This window comes from Aethalodelphis obliquidens, unplaced genomic scaffold (assembly GCF_003676395.1).
Source record: "Aethalodelphis obliquidens isolate GAN/ISIS:26980383/991018 unplaced genomic scaffold, ASM367639v1 scaffold55, whole genome shotgun sequence".
Lineage (NCBI taxonomy): Eukaryota > Metazoa > Chordata > Mammalia > Artiodactyla > Delphinidae > Aethalodelphis > Aethalodelphis obliquidens.
The window spans coordinates 560,206-581,056 of record NW_020837999.1 but is presented as its reverse complement, the minus strand read 5'-3'; the positions used below and the strand labels follow the sequence as shown (position 1 = coordinate 581,056).

General features: G+C 36.4%; 1 protein-coding gene across 1 annotated transcript in view; it reads left to right on the top strand.

Annotated features, from left to right (window-relative positions):
* XPR1 (xenotropic and polytropic retrovirus receptor 1) overlaps window positions 1–20,851 on the top strand; it is a 203,712-nt gene that overhangs the window by 125,227 nt on the left and 57,634 nt on the right. The window contains exons 4-7 of the mRNA XM_027086144.1: window positions 11,233–11,456; window positions 14,228–14,377; window positions 14,647–14,730; window positions 19,202–19,283. Of these exons, the coding sequence (XP_026941945.1) occupies window positions 11,233–11,456; window positions 14,228–14,377; window positions 14,647–14,730; window positions 19,202–19,283 (540 nt within the window). The remainder of the gene's footprint in view (window positions 1–11,232; window positions 11,457–14,227; window positions 14,378–14,646; window positions 14,731–19,201; window positions 19,284–20,851) is intronic.

Sequence of the window (20,851 nt, the reverse complement as noted above, 5' to 3'; positions counted from 1 at the left end):
AATAAATAAAAAAGGAAGCAAGGACTTCCCTGGTGGTGCAGTGGTTAAGAATCCGCTTGCCAGTGCAGGGGGACGTGGGTTCGAGCTCTGGTCCAGGGAGATCCCACATGACGCGGAGCAGCTAAGCCCGTGCGCCGCAACTGCTGAGCCTGCACTCTAGAGCCCGCAAGCCACAACTGCTGAACCCGCATGCCACAACTACTGAAGCCTGCGCACCTAGAGCCTGTGCTCCGCAACAAGAGAAGTCACTGCAGTGAAGAGTAACCCCCACTCGCCACAACTAGAGAAAGCCCACGCGCAGCACCAAAGACCCAACACGGCCAAAAATAAATAAATTAATTAATTTTAAAAAAATAAAAAAAAATAAATGGGATCACCTCATCTTGAAAAAAAGGGAAGCAAATATCTTAACTCTGTGTTCTCCTTCTCATCTTTCATTTATGGCTGGATTTCTTCCTAGGCAGAGGAAGTAGTTTATGCAAAGGCACAGAGCTGTGAAAGGGCATAGCATATATGCACGTCCTTTTCACTATGTTACAAGCACTTAGAAGGCAGAGACAAAACAGAAATATTATTTGAAACCATGCAAATGCATAGATTTTCAGCAAGGGAAAAATGTACAGAAGGAATTAACAGTGTTCAAGGACAAAAATAATTTCGACAATTAGGAGGTAAGAGGATAAAGAGGAACCAGCAATGTAGACAGAGGAGAGGGCAGCCATATAATGTAGAATGAGGAAGAGGAGACTAAAAGAGGAAGGCATTTGCAGTGGAAAGAGTATTTCGACTGAGAAAAGTCTATTGGGTATGATCTAAGGTTGTAAATGAGAAATATAAAGGTCAAGTTTATTCACATTTTTCTTTTACTATGATTGTTCTGGGAAGGATCTCTGAACCCAACTCTGATTGGATAAATTAGATTACAAAAAGTAGATAAAGCTTCTTGATTTACAAAGAAAAATATCTGCTCTTAACAATAGATACATACTTTATATATTTTGAGTTAACAGTAAAAAATACATACAAATTATGACCTCATTACACAGACAGATGTGTGTGTTTTATATGTTTGCATGCATCTGTATATGTGTGTATGTGCAATATATTTGATTAAAAATATTTTCTCATGAAACAATACTTATTCTTACTACTTATATTCTGTATTCTCTAATTGTTTCTATTTGATTTTTTAAATGCTGATTTATGATACACTAAATTGCTTTCATGATCTCATATTGAGTTACAACCCTCAGTTTGCAAAATGGTATTTTAGACTTGGTTACTTTTCAAAGATAATTTTAGGCTTTCTACTATTAAAAATTTGGGGGCTATGATTTAATGACTTCCTTTCTCTGTGCTTATTGGCAGAGCCATTAGGGCATGTCTCTTGATGTCATCAAGGAGTAGGTACAAATTGGTAGTCTTCAGACTGACTTTTTGCCAGGTCAGGAAATGATGGGTAATATGAAGACATGATTGACAGAAGTAGAATTGGTGCTTGTCCTAGATTGTGTCATTTTTCTCCTTATTTAGCCACTTTCTCCATGGCAGATTGTCTTGTATACTACAATCCTCAGATACTAGGGCACATGAAGAACTATAAATAATATAGGGGTGAGTTCATCTTATAAACCCTACCTCCACCCAGTTACATCTCACAAATTATTTAATGGTCAGTTAAAAATGGTTATTTTTTAGGTGAGATATAGTATTGACTGAAACCTTGAAGTACCCCCTGCCCAAATGCTATAAAAGCTAAACCAACAAAACAGAATGAATACTACTAAAATATGGATGTATTTATTTTCATAAAAGTCTATTACCTATCAATTACATTTTGGATTTTTGAACCTTATTATTTTTTTTTGAAAACGTTTACCATGTAACCTTCCTTGACCTCTACGTACTTACTTGTAAAATGAGCAAATTGATTCCCAGCCCTCTGGGATTTCACATGTAAGGAGTCAGAAGCTATTTTCAATATTTCACAAAACCTAATGTAAGTTATTTTATTGTTCTTTTTTTATTACATATTTTTTGGCTAATAAGATATAGGTATTTATTTAGATTTATAGATAAAATCTTCAAACATTTGAAGACCATGGGAAGAGAGGGAAATTTTTTAAAGGAGGTATCCTTTTGGTGATAACATTGCTGATCACTGACCTAGAGTTCTCCCAGGTGTCTTCTCGCACTGAAAATGGTATCAGTCAATACAAACTGAAGGTTGTAGTGCTAGAAACTTTTTTTTATGATGACCAGTAATGTCCTTTTCCATTGGGAGTACAAATTACTTCATGTCACATCTTTCTCTTTTCTCGAACCAGTTTGCTTTCTCCCTCCATTCAAAATACTTGGCTTCTAAGCAGTATTTCTATGCACCTACATTTTTTTTTTTTTTTTTTTGCGGTACATGGGCCTCTCACCTTTGTGGCCTTTCCTGTCGCGGAGCACAGGCTCCAGACACGCAGGCTCAGCAGCCATGGCTCACGGGCCCAGCCACTCCGCAGCATGTGCGATCTTCCCAGACCAGGGCACGAACCCATGTCCCCTGCATCGGCAGGTGGACTCTCAACCACTGCACCACCAGGGAAGCCCCAATGCACCTACATTTAAAAAAAACTCTTAGACTACATCTGTTGCTTTTAATATTCCACAATTAAAACAGGCAAGCCCTTTTTATTGGTTGGAATATTTTAAATATCTAAATGCTTTTTCCTTTGTTTCTAAAGGAAATAATTTCAGGGTTTTTATCTGGCTTGTCCTAATTTTTGACTTCAGTTTTTATGTTAGGAACTCACAACACTGTTATGTGCTTTTCCTTTCTTTACCAAAAAGGAGGGAGGAAAGGTAGGAAATCACAGTAGTGTTATTCATAAGTAGGAAAATAATGGTAATAGAAACAGATTTATTTCTTGGCTGTAAAATATTTTCAGTCTCCATGTAAATGTAAGACCAATTGGATAATAGTTACTCAAAACTATTCCTATTATACAGTTATTCCTGTAATCCTATTATACAGTATCTTGCTATATGTTTACTTTTCTTTATTCTTATTGAATTTGAGGCACTGTATAGTAATGAAACATAAGAAACTCTCTCACTGAAATACTAAATGTTCATTTCACAGGTGATTATATGTGTCTAGTACCCACAACTGTGACTTAATGGCTAGTTTTGTTCTTTGCTTATTCATGTGTTAAAATGTGGATTAAATATATTTAGTTAAGTAGGGTGACCATAGGTTTGTAATATTGTTTAAAATTCTATTGTCTTAGCGTTTCTTCCTACATCATTACAACAAAATCAGTTACTTTTTTTTTTTAATATTTATTTATTTATTTGGCTGCATTGGGTCTTAGTTGTGGCGTGTGGGATCTTCATTGTGGCATATGGGATCCTCTGCTGCGGTGCCTGGGCTCCTCTCTAGTTGTGGCGTGCGGGCTCCAGAGTGTGCGGGCTCAGTAGTTGTGGCGTGCAGGCTATCTAGTTGTGGCATGCGGGCGGCATGTAGGATCTTTGTTCCCCAACCAGGGATCGAACCCACATCCCCTGCATTGGAAGGTGTATTCCCAACCACTGGACCACCAGGGAAGTCCCCAGAATAAGTTACTTAAAAGCTATTAAAGGATGGGAGGTTAGGGGAAGTTGGGGAAGTGAATTAAAGCAGCTAGAGTGGCTTGCTTTCTTTCTAACACATCTGATGAAAATTAAAATTACAATTATTTACGTTCTATGTACAATAAATGTTGCTTTCTTCATTTTCTTTAAAAAAGTGATCGGGGCTTCCCTGGTGGTGCAGTGGTTGAGAGTCCACCTGCCGATGCAGGGGATGCGGGTTCGTGCCCCGGTCTGGGGGGATCCCGCATACCGCGGAGCGGCTGGGCCCGTGAGCCATGGCTGCTGAGCCTGCGCGTCCGGAGCCTGTGCTCTGCAACGGGAGAAGCCGCAGTGGTGAGAGGCCCGCGTACCGCAAAAAAACCCCAAACAAAAAAACAAAAACAAGCCATGGGAAACCAACCTTTTCTTTGTCTTTTCTTCTTTCTTTCCTCCTCCTTCCCTCCTAGCTTTTCTTTTCGTTTCTTTCTTTCTAAGACTGAAAGCATGGGCAATGCCCATAGTCATGGGGTAACAGGTTTTTAGGATGGCATCTTCACAAAAAAGCAGACTATCATCTAAATTAGTGTTCTTTTAAACAATTGTAGGTTGCAACCCAATAAATGACTCACAGGGTCAATAAGTGACCCACAGGGTCAGCACATTTTTTTAAAATATGAATAGAATATAGTAGAATGGAAAATATCAGAGTACATCTAATATATTTCTTTACTAATTATATCTTTAAAAAAATTTATGATATTTGTTATTGTAGAGTTGTACAACGTACTGTGGAAGCGAACATGAAGAAGCATAAATGGAAACGTTTAAATTTGCCATATCCTCTTGGAGGAGTGTGTTCGGGAATGGCTGTGTGGGGAGTAGGGAGAGCTGGAGTATGGTGTTCTAGGACAAGGGAAAAACTTATCCAGATGTGTAATGCATTAAAGTCCGTGACATATTTGGGGGTGAGGAGGATAACAAATAGTCAGCTGAGGCTGGAGTTGTAAGAAAATAAGGAGTGTTATTGATTAGAGAGAAAAGTGGAATGGAAGAATAGGATGCTATTTTCACACATGGAGGTTTTAGACTTAAGTATTTGAGGTTGTCAGAATTTCAGGTAAGAACTCCAGAAAAAGCCGTGCAAAAATAGGATGTAATGCAACAAGATTAACTATCCTGAATCACCTATAATGGGTCAACATTCTTATAAACTTACTTTGTATTTCAGGTAACAGTGAAATCCATAAATTGAATCAGAAAGATGATAACATTGAAAGACAATAAAAGTATTCTAAGACATTAACTTTATCAAGAAATGTTCTTCAGTTGCATAACATGATAGCTTTGCTATTTTGAAGATACCTTGTATTTCTAAAATAACTTTTCTAAAAGTAAAAATATGTATACAAATCTCGTTAAAACTAAAGATCTTGATAATCTTTTTTTAGCTCTTTGAGGGACACATAGGTACTTTGAAAGTCTTGAATGGTTATTGGAAATTTTTATCAAATATTTTATTATCAGTGTATAAGAGCTTATGGCATTAAACAAATATTATTAAGATAATAATCTGTTCATATTTAGAGTGACTTGATTCACTGGCATGAATAGAAATTGGAATTTATTGCCAAAATAGGCTGTTTTCATCAGTATTTATAAAATTGCTTAGGAATATTCATTTTTATTTTTTATAACTGTATTTGTAGATTTTCATTCATAGACCAAAATAAGTTTTATATACACATTTAATACCTCTTTTTAGGTTGTGTGCTGTTCCATGTATTTGAGCTTTTTGGAGATCTAACTTTAGAAAACTGAGGTATCATTGCAAAATAGACTTGGACACTTGGTGTCAAAAGCAGTGTTTCTCATCCTTTTTAAACCTATGCCCCTTTGATAAGTTAAAAAATCTCACACCATAACTGTAGTAATATTGAATTTTTTTTTTCAAGTAACATATGCTTTATCCTCGACACTCCCACGTAGAGATTCTCTTTCATTATGCTCTTCTAGACAGTCGTGCCTTAAGGAAGAGAATCACTAGTTTAAAGAAAGTAGCAAAATACCCTTGAAAGTTTTACTTTTCCTTATTTCTACATAGGAACTTGGATTACTAGAGAGAACTTTTTTCCTACATATCCATTCATTCATTCATTCAGCAAACATGGATTGAACCTGCTATTGCAAAGATGAAGATGATAGTCCACACAAAAAAAGTGTATGTGAATGTTAATAGCCGCATAATTTATATAGTAAAAAGACTAAACACAATCCAAATGTCCATGAACTGATGAACATTTAAACAAAATGTGGTGTATCCATACAGTGAAAAACAGTTCATCAATGAAAGGAACAAACTACTGATAATGAAAAGTAGTTTCATACAAAATGAATGAACCTCAAAATCATGCTAAGTTAAAGAAGCCAGACAGACACATAAGACTACATATTGTATGATTCCTTTATATAAGGTGTCCAGAAAAGGCAAATCTGTAGACAGAGAAAGCAGATCAGTGGTTACCTGGGGGTGGGAGTGAGGATCAACAGCCAGCAACCATGACAGAAGTGTATGAGGTAATGGAACTGTTCTAAAATTGGATTGTGGTGATGATTGTACAACTCTACAGATTTACTAAAAAATCAGCAAACTTTATGCTTACAGTGGGTGAATTTTATGGTATGTAAAACATACCTGAAGAAAAGATATTAGGGGCTTCCCTGGTGGCGCAGTGGTTGAGAGTCTGCTTGCTAATGCAGGGGACACGGGTTCGAGCCCTGGTCTGGGAGGATCCCACATGCCGTGGAGCAACTAGGCCCGTGAGCCACAACTACTGAGCCTGCGCATCTGGAGCTTGTGCTCCGCAACGAGAGAGCCCTCGTGCACCGCAACGAAGAGTGGCCCCCGCTTGCCACAACTGGAGAAAGCCCTCACATAGAGGCGAAGACCCAACACAGCAAAAATAAATAAATTAATTGATGGACTTCTACCCCCAACATCTTAAAAAAAAAAAGGATTTAACAAAAAGAGTAAAAAAATTGTTCATCATAAAAGATGAGGATTATAGAACCATTGCCCTCAGAGAGCTCACAGTTAGTAAATAAAGCAAAAATATAAACAAAGAATTGTATGCAGTGTTCTATGTATGCATATATGTAGTCCCATGAGAGCCTTGAAGGAGCTTCAAATTGTGACTGAGAGTTGTTAGACAAGAAGAATTTTACATAGAAAATGATATTTATGATTAACCATGTAAAATGAGTAAGGAATTTGCCAGATGGAGAGGCTGTTTGTTGGCTTATTGCTGGCATACAGGTTCTTTTTCTATCCATTTTTTGGGGCTTCTTACATTTTTAATATCCTTGTACTAAAAGATGTAAATAATTACAAAATTTATGTATTGACAACTCTGGCTAAGGAAGCTAAACAAATAGCAAACTCATGTATTAATGTTTTAACAACAAAAGTTGATCATTCATGCTACTTAGGATATTCTGGCTTTTCGATCTTACTAAATTACCTGAGGCTTTTAATTAGCATAATAACTTCTAGTGGACTTTGGATAAACCTTCACATTCTTTCATTATATATGTGTTTGTATTTGTGTATAATATTTTTGCAAATAGCTATGAAGTGGTTGGGACGTAAATACTTAAGTTGTTTGAACCTAACTACTTAATAGAAGTGTTTGGTATATTTTTCGGCCTAGGAGCATCATGAAAAAATTGCTGAGATGTAAAGTGCACTGTGAACCAAGAAGTTCTATACTGTTTTTGATCATGAGGATAATAAGACAAACACATATGCAATAGAAATGCTTAACTTGTATTTTAAAAAAACCCTAGATTCATTTTCCCTTTGACTTAAATGTGAAATTTGAATATAGGTGAATAGTTCCATTTCTTACAATTATGGAAGACTACAAAACACTTAAAAGCTGTATAGCAGTGGTCCCCAACCTTTTTTGGCACCAGGGACCGGTTTCACAGAAGACAGTTTTTCCACGGACTGGGGGGGCAGGGGATGGTTTGGGGATGATTCAAGCATATTACATTTATTGTGCACTTTATTTCATTATATATTACAACGTAATAATAATAGAAATAATTATACAACTCACCATAATGCAGAATCAGTGGGAGCCCTGAGCTTGTTTTCACTTGACACTCACTGATAGGGTTTTGATATGAGTCTGCAAGCAGTTGATTTTTTATGGTCTCTGTGCAGTCAAACCTCTCTGCTAATGATAATCTGTATTTGCAGCCGCTCCCCAGCACTAGCATCACTGCCTCAGCTCCACCTCTCATCAGGCATTAGATTCTCATAAGGAGTGCGCAACCTAGATCCCTCGCATGTGTAGTTCACAGTAGGGTTTGCACTTCTATGAGAATCTAATGCCGCCACTGATCTGACAGGAGGCGCAGCTCAGGCAGTAATGCGAGTGATGGGGAGCGGCTGTAAATACAGATGAAGCTTTGCTGGCTTGCTCGCTGCTCACCTCCTGCTGTGTGGCCCAGTTCCCTGGGGGTTGGGGACTCCTGCTGTATAGGATATGCAAATTATCAGGTACAAAATAAAACATATACTTAATATGGCTATAGACATAAAAGAAAGTATCAAAACCATGAGCAAAGAATAAGAAACTATCAAAATTGACTTTTAAAAATAACCAATTAGGGCTTCCCTGGTGGCGCAGTGGTTGAGAGTCTGCCTGTCGATGCAGAGGACATGGGTTCGGGCCCTGGTCCGGGAAGATCCCACATGCCGCGGAGCGGCTGGGCCCGTGAGCCATGGCCGCTGAGCCTGTGCGTCCGGAGCCTGTGCTCCGCAACGGGAGAGGCCACAACAGTGAGAGGCCCATGTACGCAAAAAAAAAAAAAAAAAAACCAATTAGAAATTTTTAAATGACAATATAATTACTTAAATTAATATCTTAATCAATTAAACTGTAAGTTAGTTAGACCTTAAAAGAGAATTTATAAACTGGTAGTGTTGAAGTAGTAACTCAGAATGCAGCACAGAGATAGAGAGGAAAATACAAGGTATGTAAAAGACAGAACAAGAAGGTCAAGAAGTGATAGTTGATATCTGTTATTTGCTTTTTCCACTACCCATTCCATATTTCCTTTGCCCTCAGCCAGTACCTTAGTTGGTGAGGGTTCTTTACTGGGTGGGATAACCGAAACTTTAATTCCTGAAGGGGCTGAATCCTTAGTAATTCTGTCTTTTTTTGATTGCTTTAGTTTTCCATTAACTTCTGTTATTGGTCATGGAAGTACTAGGATGTGTTCCAGGAAGTCTCCTGGGTGGCAGACACGATGCTCATTGCTACTGTTGTGTTATCTATTCCCCTTGGTAATCAGAATCACTTTAACTAGTAAACACCTTCTTTGCCTACTGGTTCAATGGTATGATGAGTCCAAAAAAGGCCAGGTGGCAGTCTCATCTTCCAATTCAACAGAACCATTGTTGTATTCCTATGAAAGAAGCATTTCCTCTTGAGGACTAACCAACAGGCAGAGCTCAAGTTGCAGGTTGAGTGGATTATTAGATATAATAGTGAAAGGAGCCACTCCTACTTCCACCCCTTCATTCCTAGACTGAATTTTGGCTGTGGTTAGGATAGAACCAAATAATGGTCTCAGTACTGCATTCTGAAAGACAGAACCCCTACCTTTGAGAGTTTTGTCTCCCAACTCATTTCAGTAAGCCTTTATGTTAGGCCAGCTATTTCTGGGTATGTGATAAAACCGTTTTATTCCATAGATATGCTCATTGCTTTACCACCTTGAAAATGGATAAGGCATTCCAGTTGATAGTGGTGCTAGCAGAAGCATTATAAGCAGGGAAGGCACATCCGTATAAAGAAAGCACTTGTTCCAAAGAGGACAAATCTCTGCCCCCTGCATCCAGTGCATGCAACCTGCCGCTAGGTGGTTAGTCAGTTCCAATGAGGAATGGTATCATTTCTGGAGCTCATTGCTAGCCTCTGCTGCCAGGTAAGTAGCTGCATTATTTGATGCATAGTTTCATACCAGGTGCTAGAGGCTGTGTTGATTTGCACCAGTGATAATACCACATCTAGAATAGCAGCTGCCTTCAGGGTGACCATTATTGATTAAGTTTAACAATAATCCACACTCATTCTTCAAGATTCGTCCAACTTCTGCACAGACTAACCAGATGAGTTAAATGGAGATGTGATAGATAACATCATCCCTGGTGGTGGCACTAATCTCTGAAGTTCCCCTAGGGATATGTTTGTGCTTTTGGCTTACTATCTTGATAGGGAGAAATTCCAGAACTTCCACTAGCCCTTCCTCTCCTGGGTCAGAGTCAAATGTGGAGATTCCACCAGTAGCCCAGTATTTGTATTCCAGTTACACATTCCAGAACTGGAAATATAATCATAGTGTGAGCCTGTGAACCAACTGGGTCCACTGAGTTAAACCTGGGCTAATATTCCATCTATCACTTGAACAACTGTATATCTCCATTTTGACTGCGGGACCAAATGGCATTTGGAGTCTTCAGAAATTTGCATCAGTTCAAAGTATGTGGTAGGCATAATTCTAAGGTGCCCTCCAAAATCCCTTCCCCCTGATATACACATACTTTCTCTCAGTTATTCAATCAAACACTAACCTAGGTGCTGCTATAAAGGATTTTGCAGGTATAATTAAGGTCTCAAATCAATTGACTTTAAGAAAGTGAGATTATTCCAGGTAAGCCTGACTTACTCATGTGAGCTCTTAAAAGGGAATGAGCTATTCCTGAGGAGAGAGATTCAAAGCATAAATACTCACAAGGTTGTACAACCATCACCACAATCTAATTCCAGAACATTCATCACCCCCAAAAGACCCTGTACCCATTAGCAGTCACTCCTCATTCCTCCCTCCCACCAGGCCCTGCCAACCACTCATCTGCTCTCTGTCTCTGTGGACTTGTCTGTTCTAGACATTTCATATAAGTGGAATCACACAATTTTGTGGCATTTTATGTCTGGTGTCTTTCACTTAGAGCATTATATCTTCAATATTCATCCATGTTTTAGCATGTATCAATACTTCATTCTTTTTTTATGGCTGAACAATATTCCATTGTACATATATACCATATTTTGCTTATCCATTCATCAGTTAATGGACATTGGGTTTGTTGCCACTTTTTTGACTATTATGAGTCCCAGTTTGTGTTATGTGTACAAGTTTTTGTGTGCATGTATATTTTCAGTTTTCTTGGTTATATACCTAGGAGTGGAATTGCTGGATCTTAAGGTAACTCTATGTTTAACTTTTTAAGAACTGCCAGACTGTTTTCCAAATTACAGTGCGGCTGTACCATTTTGTATTCTCACTCTTCACGGCTTTTAAATTCTGTGTCTTCAATCTTCATCTGTAAAAAGAAAGGGTACACTTGAGGTTTTGCTGAGGGGAAGTGTGGGGTAGAATGAAAGGAGGGTATTACACTGAAACATGTTTTTCCTATCTAGTTCTAAATATTAAATGTAGCATTTTTTTCCCTAGAAATTTTAGGTAAACAGACTAATTAGTAAAAATTCAGACGTCAGTGAGAACTTTTACCAGCTTTTTTATCTTGATGATTTGACAGTTCTGTTTTACTTCTTACAGAAAAGCTTGCAGAGGCTCAGCGCAGGTTTGCTACACTTCAGAATGAACTTCAGTCATCACTGGATGCACAGAAAGAAAGCACTGGTGTTACTACACTGCGACAACGCAGAAAGCCAGTCTTCCACCTGTCCCATGAGGAACGTGTCCAACATAGGAATCTTAAAGACCTTAAACTGGCCTTCAGCGAGTTCTACCTCAGTCTTATCCTGCTGCAGAACTATCAGGTACTTCAGTTTTTACTGTGGAGGATAGAACCTTTAAATGATTGAGAAATTAAAATAAATGGAATTTCCTTGAGCTCTACTAATGGGTCAATCCAAAAAGGGAAATTCTTAGCATGTCATTATTCTTTCTGTTCTTATTGGGATTTCAAAGGTTCTTAATTGGCTAAAAACCAGGTTATCAGAGATGGTAAAATAATGTTAACAAAACTTCTGTTTTTGAAGATCAGTTTTCCAAAACCTTTTTGTACGGTATTCAGGAGTAGCCCTTGACTCAAAGAGTAATAGTTTGCTTCCTATTTTTAGAGGCATCTCTAAGTAATGAGTAGAAATAAGAAATAATGTATGTCTACCCAACCGCTGCTGGCTATGTAAGAACTTTTATATTCCACCACAGCAAAATTTCCATGAAAGCAGCTGTATAGTTAACTTTCCTGCAACTAACACTAATAGTGTAAAAGATACTGAATTTTCAACTTTCCACTGAGAACCCTTTCAGTTTTATTATCCACAGGCTGCAATATGACTGTATTTAAAACAAAAACTAAAACAAAACTTGGGAAAGAAAAGAAATTTTAAAACCCAACCTAAAAAGTTGAATTACCAGGTATGCTAAATTATGGAAATGCTTGGCATTTATTCATTTGTAATTCTTTATAGATTTGTTCACATAGTTAAATCTATAAAGAATATATTGAAAAACAGATTATTCGTTAAATAATAAACATTTAAATGGGCAAAAGCATCTCCCTAATCTTTAAAGAGACCTTATGTGCTATTATTTTTCCATTTTATTCTTTTGATTATTACTTCTAATCTGGTTAAGATCATCACAGGATCATACACTATATAAAAACTAGAGGTTATATAATACAAGTATTACCATGGGTAAATATTGGAATTTTAAAATAAAAAGTAATTATAGGGCTTCCCTGGTGGCACAGTGGTTGAGAGTCCGCCTGCCGATGCAGGAGACACGGGTTCGTGCCCCGGTCTGGGAAGATCTGACATGCCGCAGAGTGGCTGGGCCCGTGAGCCATGGCCGCTCACCTTGCACTTCCGGAGCCTGTGCTCCGCAACGGGAGAGGCCACAACAGTGAGAGGCCTGCGTACCGCCAAAAAAAAAAAAAAAGTAATTATAGTGCCGTATCTGTAGTAATCTAAGTTTAATGCATGTACTTATTTCCATCTTTCCCTTTCATAATTCTGCTTTCTTTTTTGGTGATTTAATATTTTAACATTTAACATTTAATATTTTAACATTCAACATTAATATTTTAACATTTAATATTTTAACATGTTAATATTTAACATAATAATATTTTAACATTCAATGTTAATATTTAACATTCATATTTAATATTTAACATAACTCAGAAAATAACTTTAGAAGAATAGGAAAGTAATTATATAAGATATATATGATGGGAAATTCCTTTCCTTTGAAATTTACCCATAGCTTTATAATTTATCTTTAAAAAGAAACAGAAATGTGTTTCTTCTTGCTTGTAGTGATATAAAATATTAACATTTCATATTCCTGTGTAATATTACACAGGAATTCCTGTGTAATATTACAGGGAAATACCCTTGTTAAATTTTACTTTATTAACTTTGCCAGAAGTTTTTGTTTTGGGTCATTATAAAAAGCTTCTTGAAAATAATTGTTAATTATAAAAGTTACAGGGAAATACCCTTGTTAAATTTTACTTTATTAACTTTGCCAGAAGTTTTTGTTTTGGGTCATTATAAAAAGCTTCTTGAAAATAATTGTTAATTATAAAAGTTCTGATCTGTCCTTTATCCTTTGAGACTGTCTATCCTGTAAGAATACATTTATTTTGAAAATGATGAGAAAGGAAAATGAATTGAAAGCAGTCTCCAAATCATGGTGTATACACGCAAGGAGAGTTTAAGATGACCCATCAAAGTATGAAAAAAAATATTAACAAACAGGCAAGCAAGCAAAACCTAATTTGGAGTGACTGCTCAATTTTTTTTTTTACTGATGGTGATATATGGTCAAATTTGGGAGACCTCTGATTTAAAGAACCTTGCAAATCCACAGTTTCGTGCTTTTTTGTCTGTTGATTAAAGAACAACAGGATTTGAGAATATAGAAAAGTATAGTATTTTGATATTGTAGAAATGCAGGAAAAGTACAAGCTCCTACCCGTTATCAGCAAAACCCTGTAAGTATGATCACTTCTTCTTTTCCACTGACTCTTTGCACACCCATCCCCAAACAGAATGGATGGAAACAAAATAAAAGTTAAGAAAGATAGATGATTATCCATTTCCTGTGCTTGTTCATACATAGCAGGGGGAAATACATAGCTATACCAGGCCTGCAAAAAGCAAAGAACTAATAAATGTATTCAGTTCATGATAAATCCAGAGGATTTTCTGAATATATGCTTTTGATCAAAGAAGCAAAATAACATAAATTAACTATTTTGAAAACAGTTGTACATAGGAAAATGGAAATAAAAATGTTTTGAGTTTAAGACTTCCATTAATTTACATGAAATAGAAATAATAGGGTTCATAATCCAGAGTTTCTTTGTATTACTGATAGCATACTACCTTGAAATGAATAAATGAAATAAGAAAGAAGAGTCTTATCTTTTTATAGTACATGCTTTTATGAAAGCATTGCCATTTCCCTCAGTACTCAATCTTCAGTCAACTCAGTCAACACAAAGGGCTTATTATTTTTCATCTTCTCTCATGGTGGTGGAAATTATAGTAGTGTTTCTCATTTCTTTCTGTAGAATCTGAATTTTACAGGGTTCCGAAAAATCCTTAAAAAGCATGACAAGATCCTGGAAACATCTCGTGGAGCAGATTGGCGAGTGGCTCATGTAGAAGTAGCCCCATTTTATACATGCAAGAAAATCAACCAGCTCATCTCTGAAACTGAGGTACAGGAATCTCACTTATATACCACATATTTTCAATAATATTAATGTCTTATTTTTAATGAAATAACTCCTCATTTTTATTCTCCTTTTGTTATTAGTTGCTTGCTTTAAATACATACATTCTTACTCATGATTTTTTCTTTTGCTTTATTCAGTATATATTCACCAGGGGGTTATCAGAATACCATATGTATAAATGGTTCAGAATTATTTATGCAATACTCAAGTTCAGTATAACCTGTGTTAAAAGTTAACAATGTGTCTTTTAGGCTGTAGTGACCAATGAACTTGAAGATGGTGACAGACAAAAAGCTATGAAGCGTTTACGTGTTCCCCCTTTGGGAGCTGCTCAGGTTCGTATTTGTTTCCAGTTGTTTGGTTGGTTCATTTTACCTATTGAATAATCAACATGATCTGTTAGCTGATAAAATATACTAGTTTCATTACTTTAAAAAAGGTTTCAGCCAGAGTTTATAAGTGTTTATTACTATTGCTATTTTCACTTTAAAAAATTAGTTGCCAGATCTCACTTCATAATAAATTGTAATGTCTTCCCACCTTTCTCTTCTTATCCTGTACTACTTCTCTTGTTTATTCTTACTGACACGCTAACTTCGTCAGACCAACTGATTAAGATGAGATATTTATCTGATGATATGGGAGTGGGAGGGCTTCAGATAGTCTGAGCTACTACATACTTTCCTCTAAAATGCAATCGTTGTGCCTAAAAAAGCATTTGTTAAATGATATCTACATAGTAGTTATACCAAAAGACATTTAAGTGGTATCTTCTGTGTCATAAACTAAATCTCAGTAAATTTAAAAGGATTTAAATCATAGAAAATATGTTCTGTGACCAGAATGGAATGGAAATGAATAACAGAAAGATCTTCCTCATCCCAATAAAAGGTATTTATGAAAAACCTAAAACTAATATCATACTTAATGATGAAACACTGAATGCTTTCTCCCTAACTAGGGACAAGTGTATTCACTCTTACCACTTCTATTCAGCATTGTACTGGAGATTATGGCCAGTGTAGTAAGGTAAGAAAAAGAAATAAAAGGCATTTAGATTAGAAAGAAAGAAGTAAAACTGGTGGGGTTTGTTTCGTTTGTTTTTTTTTGCCGATGACATGATGACCTATTTAGAAAATCCAGTGACTCTATAGAATAGCTACTAGAGCTAATTACTGACTTTATTAGCAAGGTTGCAGAATACAAGATCAATACATAGATATTTAGGGTTAAATCTGACAAAAGATGTGCAATACTTTTACATTGAAAACTATAAAACACTATTGAGAAATTAAAGAAGACAGATACATGAGAGAAGTTAGAAAACCCAGTATTTTTAAAATATCATTTCTTCCTAAATGGATTCATAGATACAACACAAACTAACTCAAAATCTCAACAGGGCTTTTAAAAAATAATTATTAAGCAAATTTTTAAATTTATATGAAAGTACAAAGGACCAAGAATAGCCAGAACAACTTTGGAACAACTAAGTTGAAGGATTAACACTATGTGGTATCAATCTTATTAAAGCTATGGTAATCAAGACAGTGTGTTATTAGTGTCAGGATAGGCAAATAGATTAATGGAACAGAATAGAGAATCCAAAAGTAGACCAATAAATATATGAACAATTAATTTTCAATAAATATGCAAAGGCAGTTCACTGGAGAAAGGATAGTCTTTTCAACAAATGGGGCTGGAGCAATTGGCTTTCATATGCTAAAAAAAAAAACCAAACGCACAACTTCCATGCATTCTTCATACCATGTATAGAAATTAATTTTACATGTACCATTGACCTAAATGAAAACCTAAAACTACAAATTTTTGAAGAAAATATAGGAGAAAGTCCTGGTGACTTTGGGTTATGCAAAGATTTTTTAGAAATGACACCAAAAGCACTTCACCAAGATTAAAAACTCCTGCTCTTCAAAAGACAACGTTAAGAGAATGAAAAGCAACAGACTAGGAGAAAATATTTTAAAAATATATCTGATAAAAGACTTGTACCCAGAACATATAAAGAACTCTAGTACTCAATAATAAGAAAACAAACAACCCAACTTAAAAATCGTCAGAAGATCTTAACCAAAGATGTCTGGGTGGCAGATAAGCATGTGAATAGATGCTTAGTATCATTAATAGGGAAATGCAAATAAAACCACAATGGGATAACACACACCTATTAGGATGACTGAAATTAAAAAGATTGACATACTGAATCTTGGAGGACCAAGAACTCTGATATCGCATATGCTGCTGGTGGAGTATAAAATGATATAACCACACTGGAAAAGAATTTGGCAGTTTCTTAAAAAGTTAAACCTTCGCCTGCAGTGAGATCTAGCCATTACACTCCTTAGTATTTACCCAAGACAAATGAAGCATATGTTCATATAAAAACAAACGTTCATAGCAGCTTTATTCATAATAGCCTAGAACCGGTAACAACCCAAATGTCTATCAGTAGGTGAATAGGTAAACAATGTGGTATATCCATACAATGGAATACTACTCAGCAATAAAAAAATAAACCTTGATATATGGAACAACATCATGCATCTCAAAATAATTATTCTGAAAAAATAAGCCAGACCAAAAAAGAATATATATATTATGGTTTTGTTTACCTAAGACTCTGGAAAATGCCAACTAACATATAGTGGCAGAAAGCAGGTTTGCAGTTGCCTGGAGGTGGGATGGGATGTGGTAAGAGGAAAAGAATTACAGAAGGCCAAAAGGAAACTCTTGGGGATGATAGACAATGTTCATTGCCTTGGTTATGGTGATAGTTTCATAGGCATTTACATATGTCAAAATATCAGATTTTGTACACCTTAAATATGTACAGTTTATTGTATGTCAATTTAGTCAGAAAAACAGTTAAAAAAAACACACATGAGGCTTCCCTGGTGGCACAGTGGTTGAGAGTCCACCTGCCGATGCAGGGGACACAGGTTCATGCCCCGGTCTGGGAAGATCCCACGTGCCGCGGAGCGGCTAGGCCCGTGAGCCATGGCCGCTGAGCCTGCGCATCCGGAGCCTGTGCTCCACAACGGGAGAGGCCACAACAGTGAGAGGCCCGCATACCGCAAAAAAACCAAAAAAACACAGGCATATTATAGTCACACTGCTTGAAAATTAAAGAAAAATCTTAAAAGCATCCAGAGAGGAAAGACACAAATTTTATACTTTAAATATGTGCAGTTCATTGTATGTCAATTATGTTTCAATAAAGCTGTTAAAAATAAGGAAATTAATTTTGAAAAATTAAGTCTTTAGGACTGCATGTAGAAGGGATAGAGCTAAAGAAAACATGGAAATGGTTATCTCTGGTGAGGAGGGAAGGATTTTGGATCTGGAAGGGGTAAGGATTTCAAAGAAATGGAAATGTGCTCTTCTAAAGATGGGTGATAGGTTTAGGTACCTTTTATTATTGTCTCTAATAGTCCAAATACATTATTTATATGTATATGTGTATGTATACACACACACACACACACACACACACACACACACACACATACTTTTGTAAATATGATAAATTACACAATTAAAAAATTTTTTTTTGAAAAAGACAAATGACCATCTTCCTTCTGAATGCTTTCAGTCCTAAACTAATATAGAGTTATCTATTACTGATGAATAATAAGTCAGAGTAAGTCTCAGTGTTTTTTTTCATTTAAAGGGTTTTAGAAAACATTTGAAGAATCTTAAATGTAATATCACCTACTACAATTTCTCTTATAACATTCATAGCAAATATTTAAATTGATAAGATCATCTCTCCATATTTCTCATCTATTTATGTTTAAAGTATCAGGCACTTTTATTTATTTTGGAAAGCAGTAGATTTCTTTTTATTATTTTCTAAATTTAAAATTACATTTATAATAGAGAAAAATAATTTTTGCATGTACACATTCTGGAGATTCTTTTTCCTTTTTTTTGGCTGCGTTGGGTCTTTGTTGCTGTATGTGGGCTTTCTCCAGTTGGGGCAATCGGGGGCTACTCTTCATTGCGGTGTGTGGGCTTCTTATTGCCATGGCTTCTCTTATTGCGGAGCACGGGCTCTAGGCATGTGGGCTTCAGTAGTTGCAGCACGTGGGCTCAGTAGTTGTGGCATGAAGGCCCTAGGGGGTGTGGGCTTCAGTAGTTGTGGTGTGAGAGCTCTAGAGCACAGGCTCAGTAGTTGTGGCACACGGGCTTAGTTGCTCCATGGCACATAGATTCTTCCAAGACCAGGGCTCAAACCGGTGTCCCCTGCATTGGCAGGCGGATTCTTAACACTGTGCCACCAGGAAAGCCCCCATCCTGGAGATTCTGACATGAGTGTATATTTAAAAATTCACTTTAAGGTACTCCAATATAATACTGTAAGTACTCAGAAAATGAGTATTCTTATTTTTATCATTGTCTTTAATTATATAGTACCAAATATGTGAACTCTAATTGAGTAATACTGACTTACAAAATTTAAATATGTACACACTGTAAAAGTGAAATTGCACTTTAATCTCTCCTATAAGAAAACTCAGTATCTATATAATTTGATGCCTGAGATTCTAATTCTCTTTATTTAGTGACACAGATTTCTGTAAAATAATTAGAATAAACTGGCACTTCAATTCTAGTGTTATTGGATAATGAAGGATGATTCCCTGGTCCAGATTTACAAAACTTCAGATCATAAAATATGTTCATGGTAGAACTTTGAGGCTTATAGTGCTAATTTATTACACTGTATACTAAATGTATTCAATATTTTGCCCTTTACTCAAAATGCTATTTTTCTGTCCACAGCCTGCACCAGCATGGACTACTTTTAGAGTTGGCCTATTTTGTGGAATATTCATTGTACTGAATATTACCCTTGTGCTTGCCGGTGAGTAGTTTAAATTTTGAATTAAATTATTACTAATCTGCTTATGTCATATTCTGTCCCTCTACCAAACTACCAAAGCTACTGAAAGAGAAATCTGTCAGGGCTAAGTTTTTTGTTTTTATAAATGATGGGAGGGTGGGTGTTGGTTTTTTGGTTTGTTTTCCCCTTTGGATATAATTATCCCTTTAAACATTGCTAGATTGTGACTCCTTATTCTCCATCATTTTCAGCGTTTAGTTATCAATAACCTCAGCTCCCTTGATCACAGATGAGAGTAAATAAGATTTTACAAAATTTATGCACTAAGGTCATTTACTTTGCTTTTTGGAGACACTCTCACATCCTTTCCAGAACCTATTTACAATTACTTCGCATATAATTTTAAGAAAATTAATTATATAATATTCTATTCTATAGCAGTTAAAAATTGTAAAGAGGTAGGAGGAATTGCTAGAAACAAGTACATTCCCAACATCAAGAAATGATGTAACAACAAGGGAGGCATAATCTTACTAAACCTCCCAACAGAATTTGACTTACCTCTCAGCAGCATTTTGACATTGTGGATCATTCCTTCTTGAAACTCTTCAGTTGATTTTGATGGGAAACCACACTCTGCTGGTTTTCTTATTAAACTTTGCTGGCAGTTTTTTCCCAGACTCCTTTCTAGCTTTCTTTTGGCATCTAAATGTTAGGAAGTACCACTGGGTTCAGTGCTCAGATCTTTCTCTGTCTACATTCATTTCCTAGCTAGGCAATCTTATTGAAGCCTATGGCTATAAATATCATCTAATGCTAATAACTCCCAAATTATATACTGTTTCCTCTGAATGATATCTGATTGGTTACTTAGATGTCTAATAGGCATCTTAAACTTATGTGAACAAATTTATTTTATCACTAAATGTGCTTTCTCTTCCATATAGCATCACCTCTCATCAGTTTCTCAGGCCAGAAACCTTTAGCCTCTCTTTTCCCTCATACCTCATCTCCAGTCCATCAGCAAATCCTGTTGCTCTGTCTTCAAAACATGCTCTGAATCTGACCATCTCCACCAGTGCCATCCTTGTCTAGCAACCATTTCTTTCTTAGTACACTGCAGCAGCCTCCTGAATTTGTCTCCATACAGCCACTCTTGCCTCTCTATAGTCACCAGTGTCTTTTTGATGCAAGTTAGATCACGTCACTCTCCTCTTCAAAATCCATTAAATGGCTTCTCTTACAATAAAATTGAAAGTTCCTACTATGGTATGCAAGATCTCGTCCCTTTGGGCCTTTCTAACTTCATATTCTGTCATCCTCCCCACACTCAGTTTCACTTGGTTTCACTGTTTCCATCCACATTTGTTTTGTTACTATTCCTTGAACACACCAAGCTCATTCCCATCTATGAGCCCTTTCAATTGCCTAAAAGGCCCTTCCCCAAGATGTCTACATAGCTTACTCCCTCACTTCATGTAGTGTCTACTCAAATGCCACCTTCTTAGTAAGGCCTTCCCTGATCAGCCTACCCTAAAATAGCCTGTTCTATCCCTTTAGCCTACATTAGTTTTCTTTGGAGCACTTGT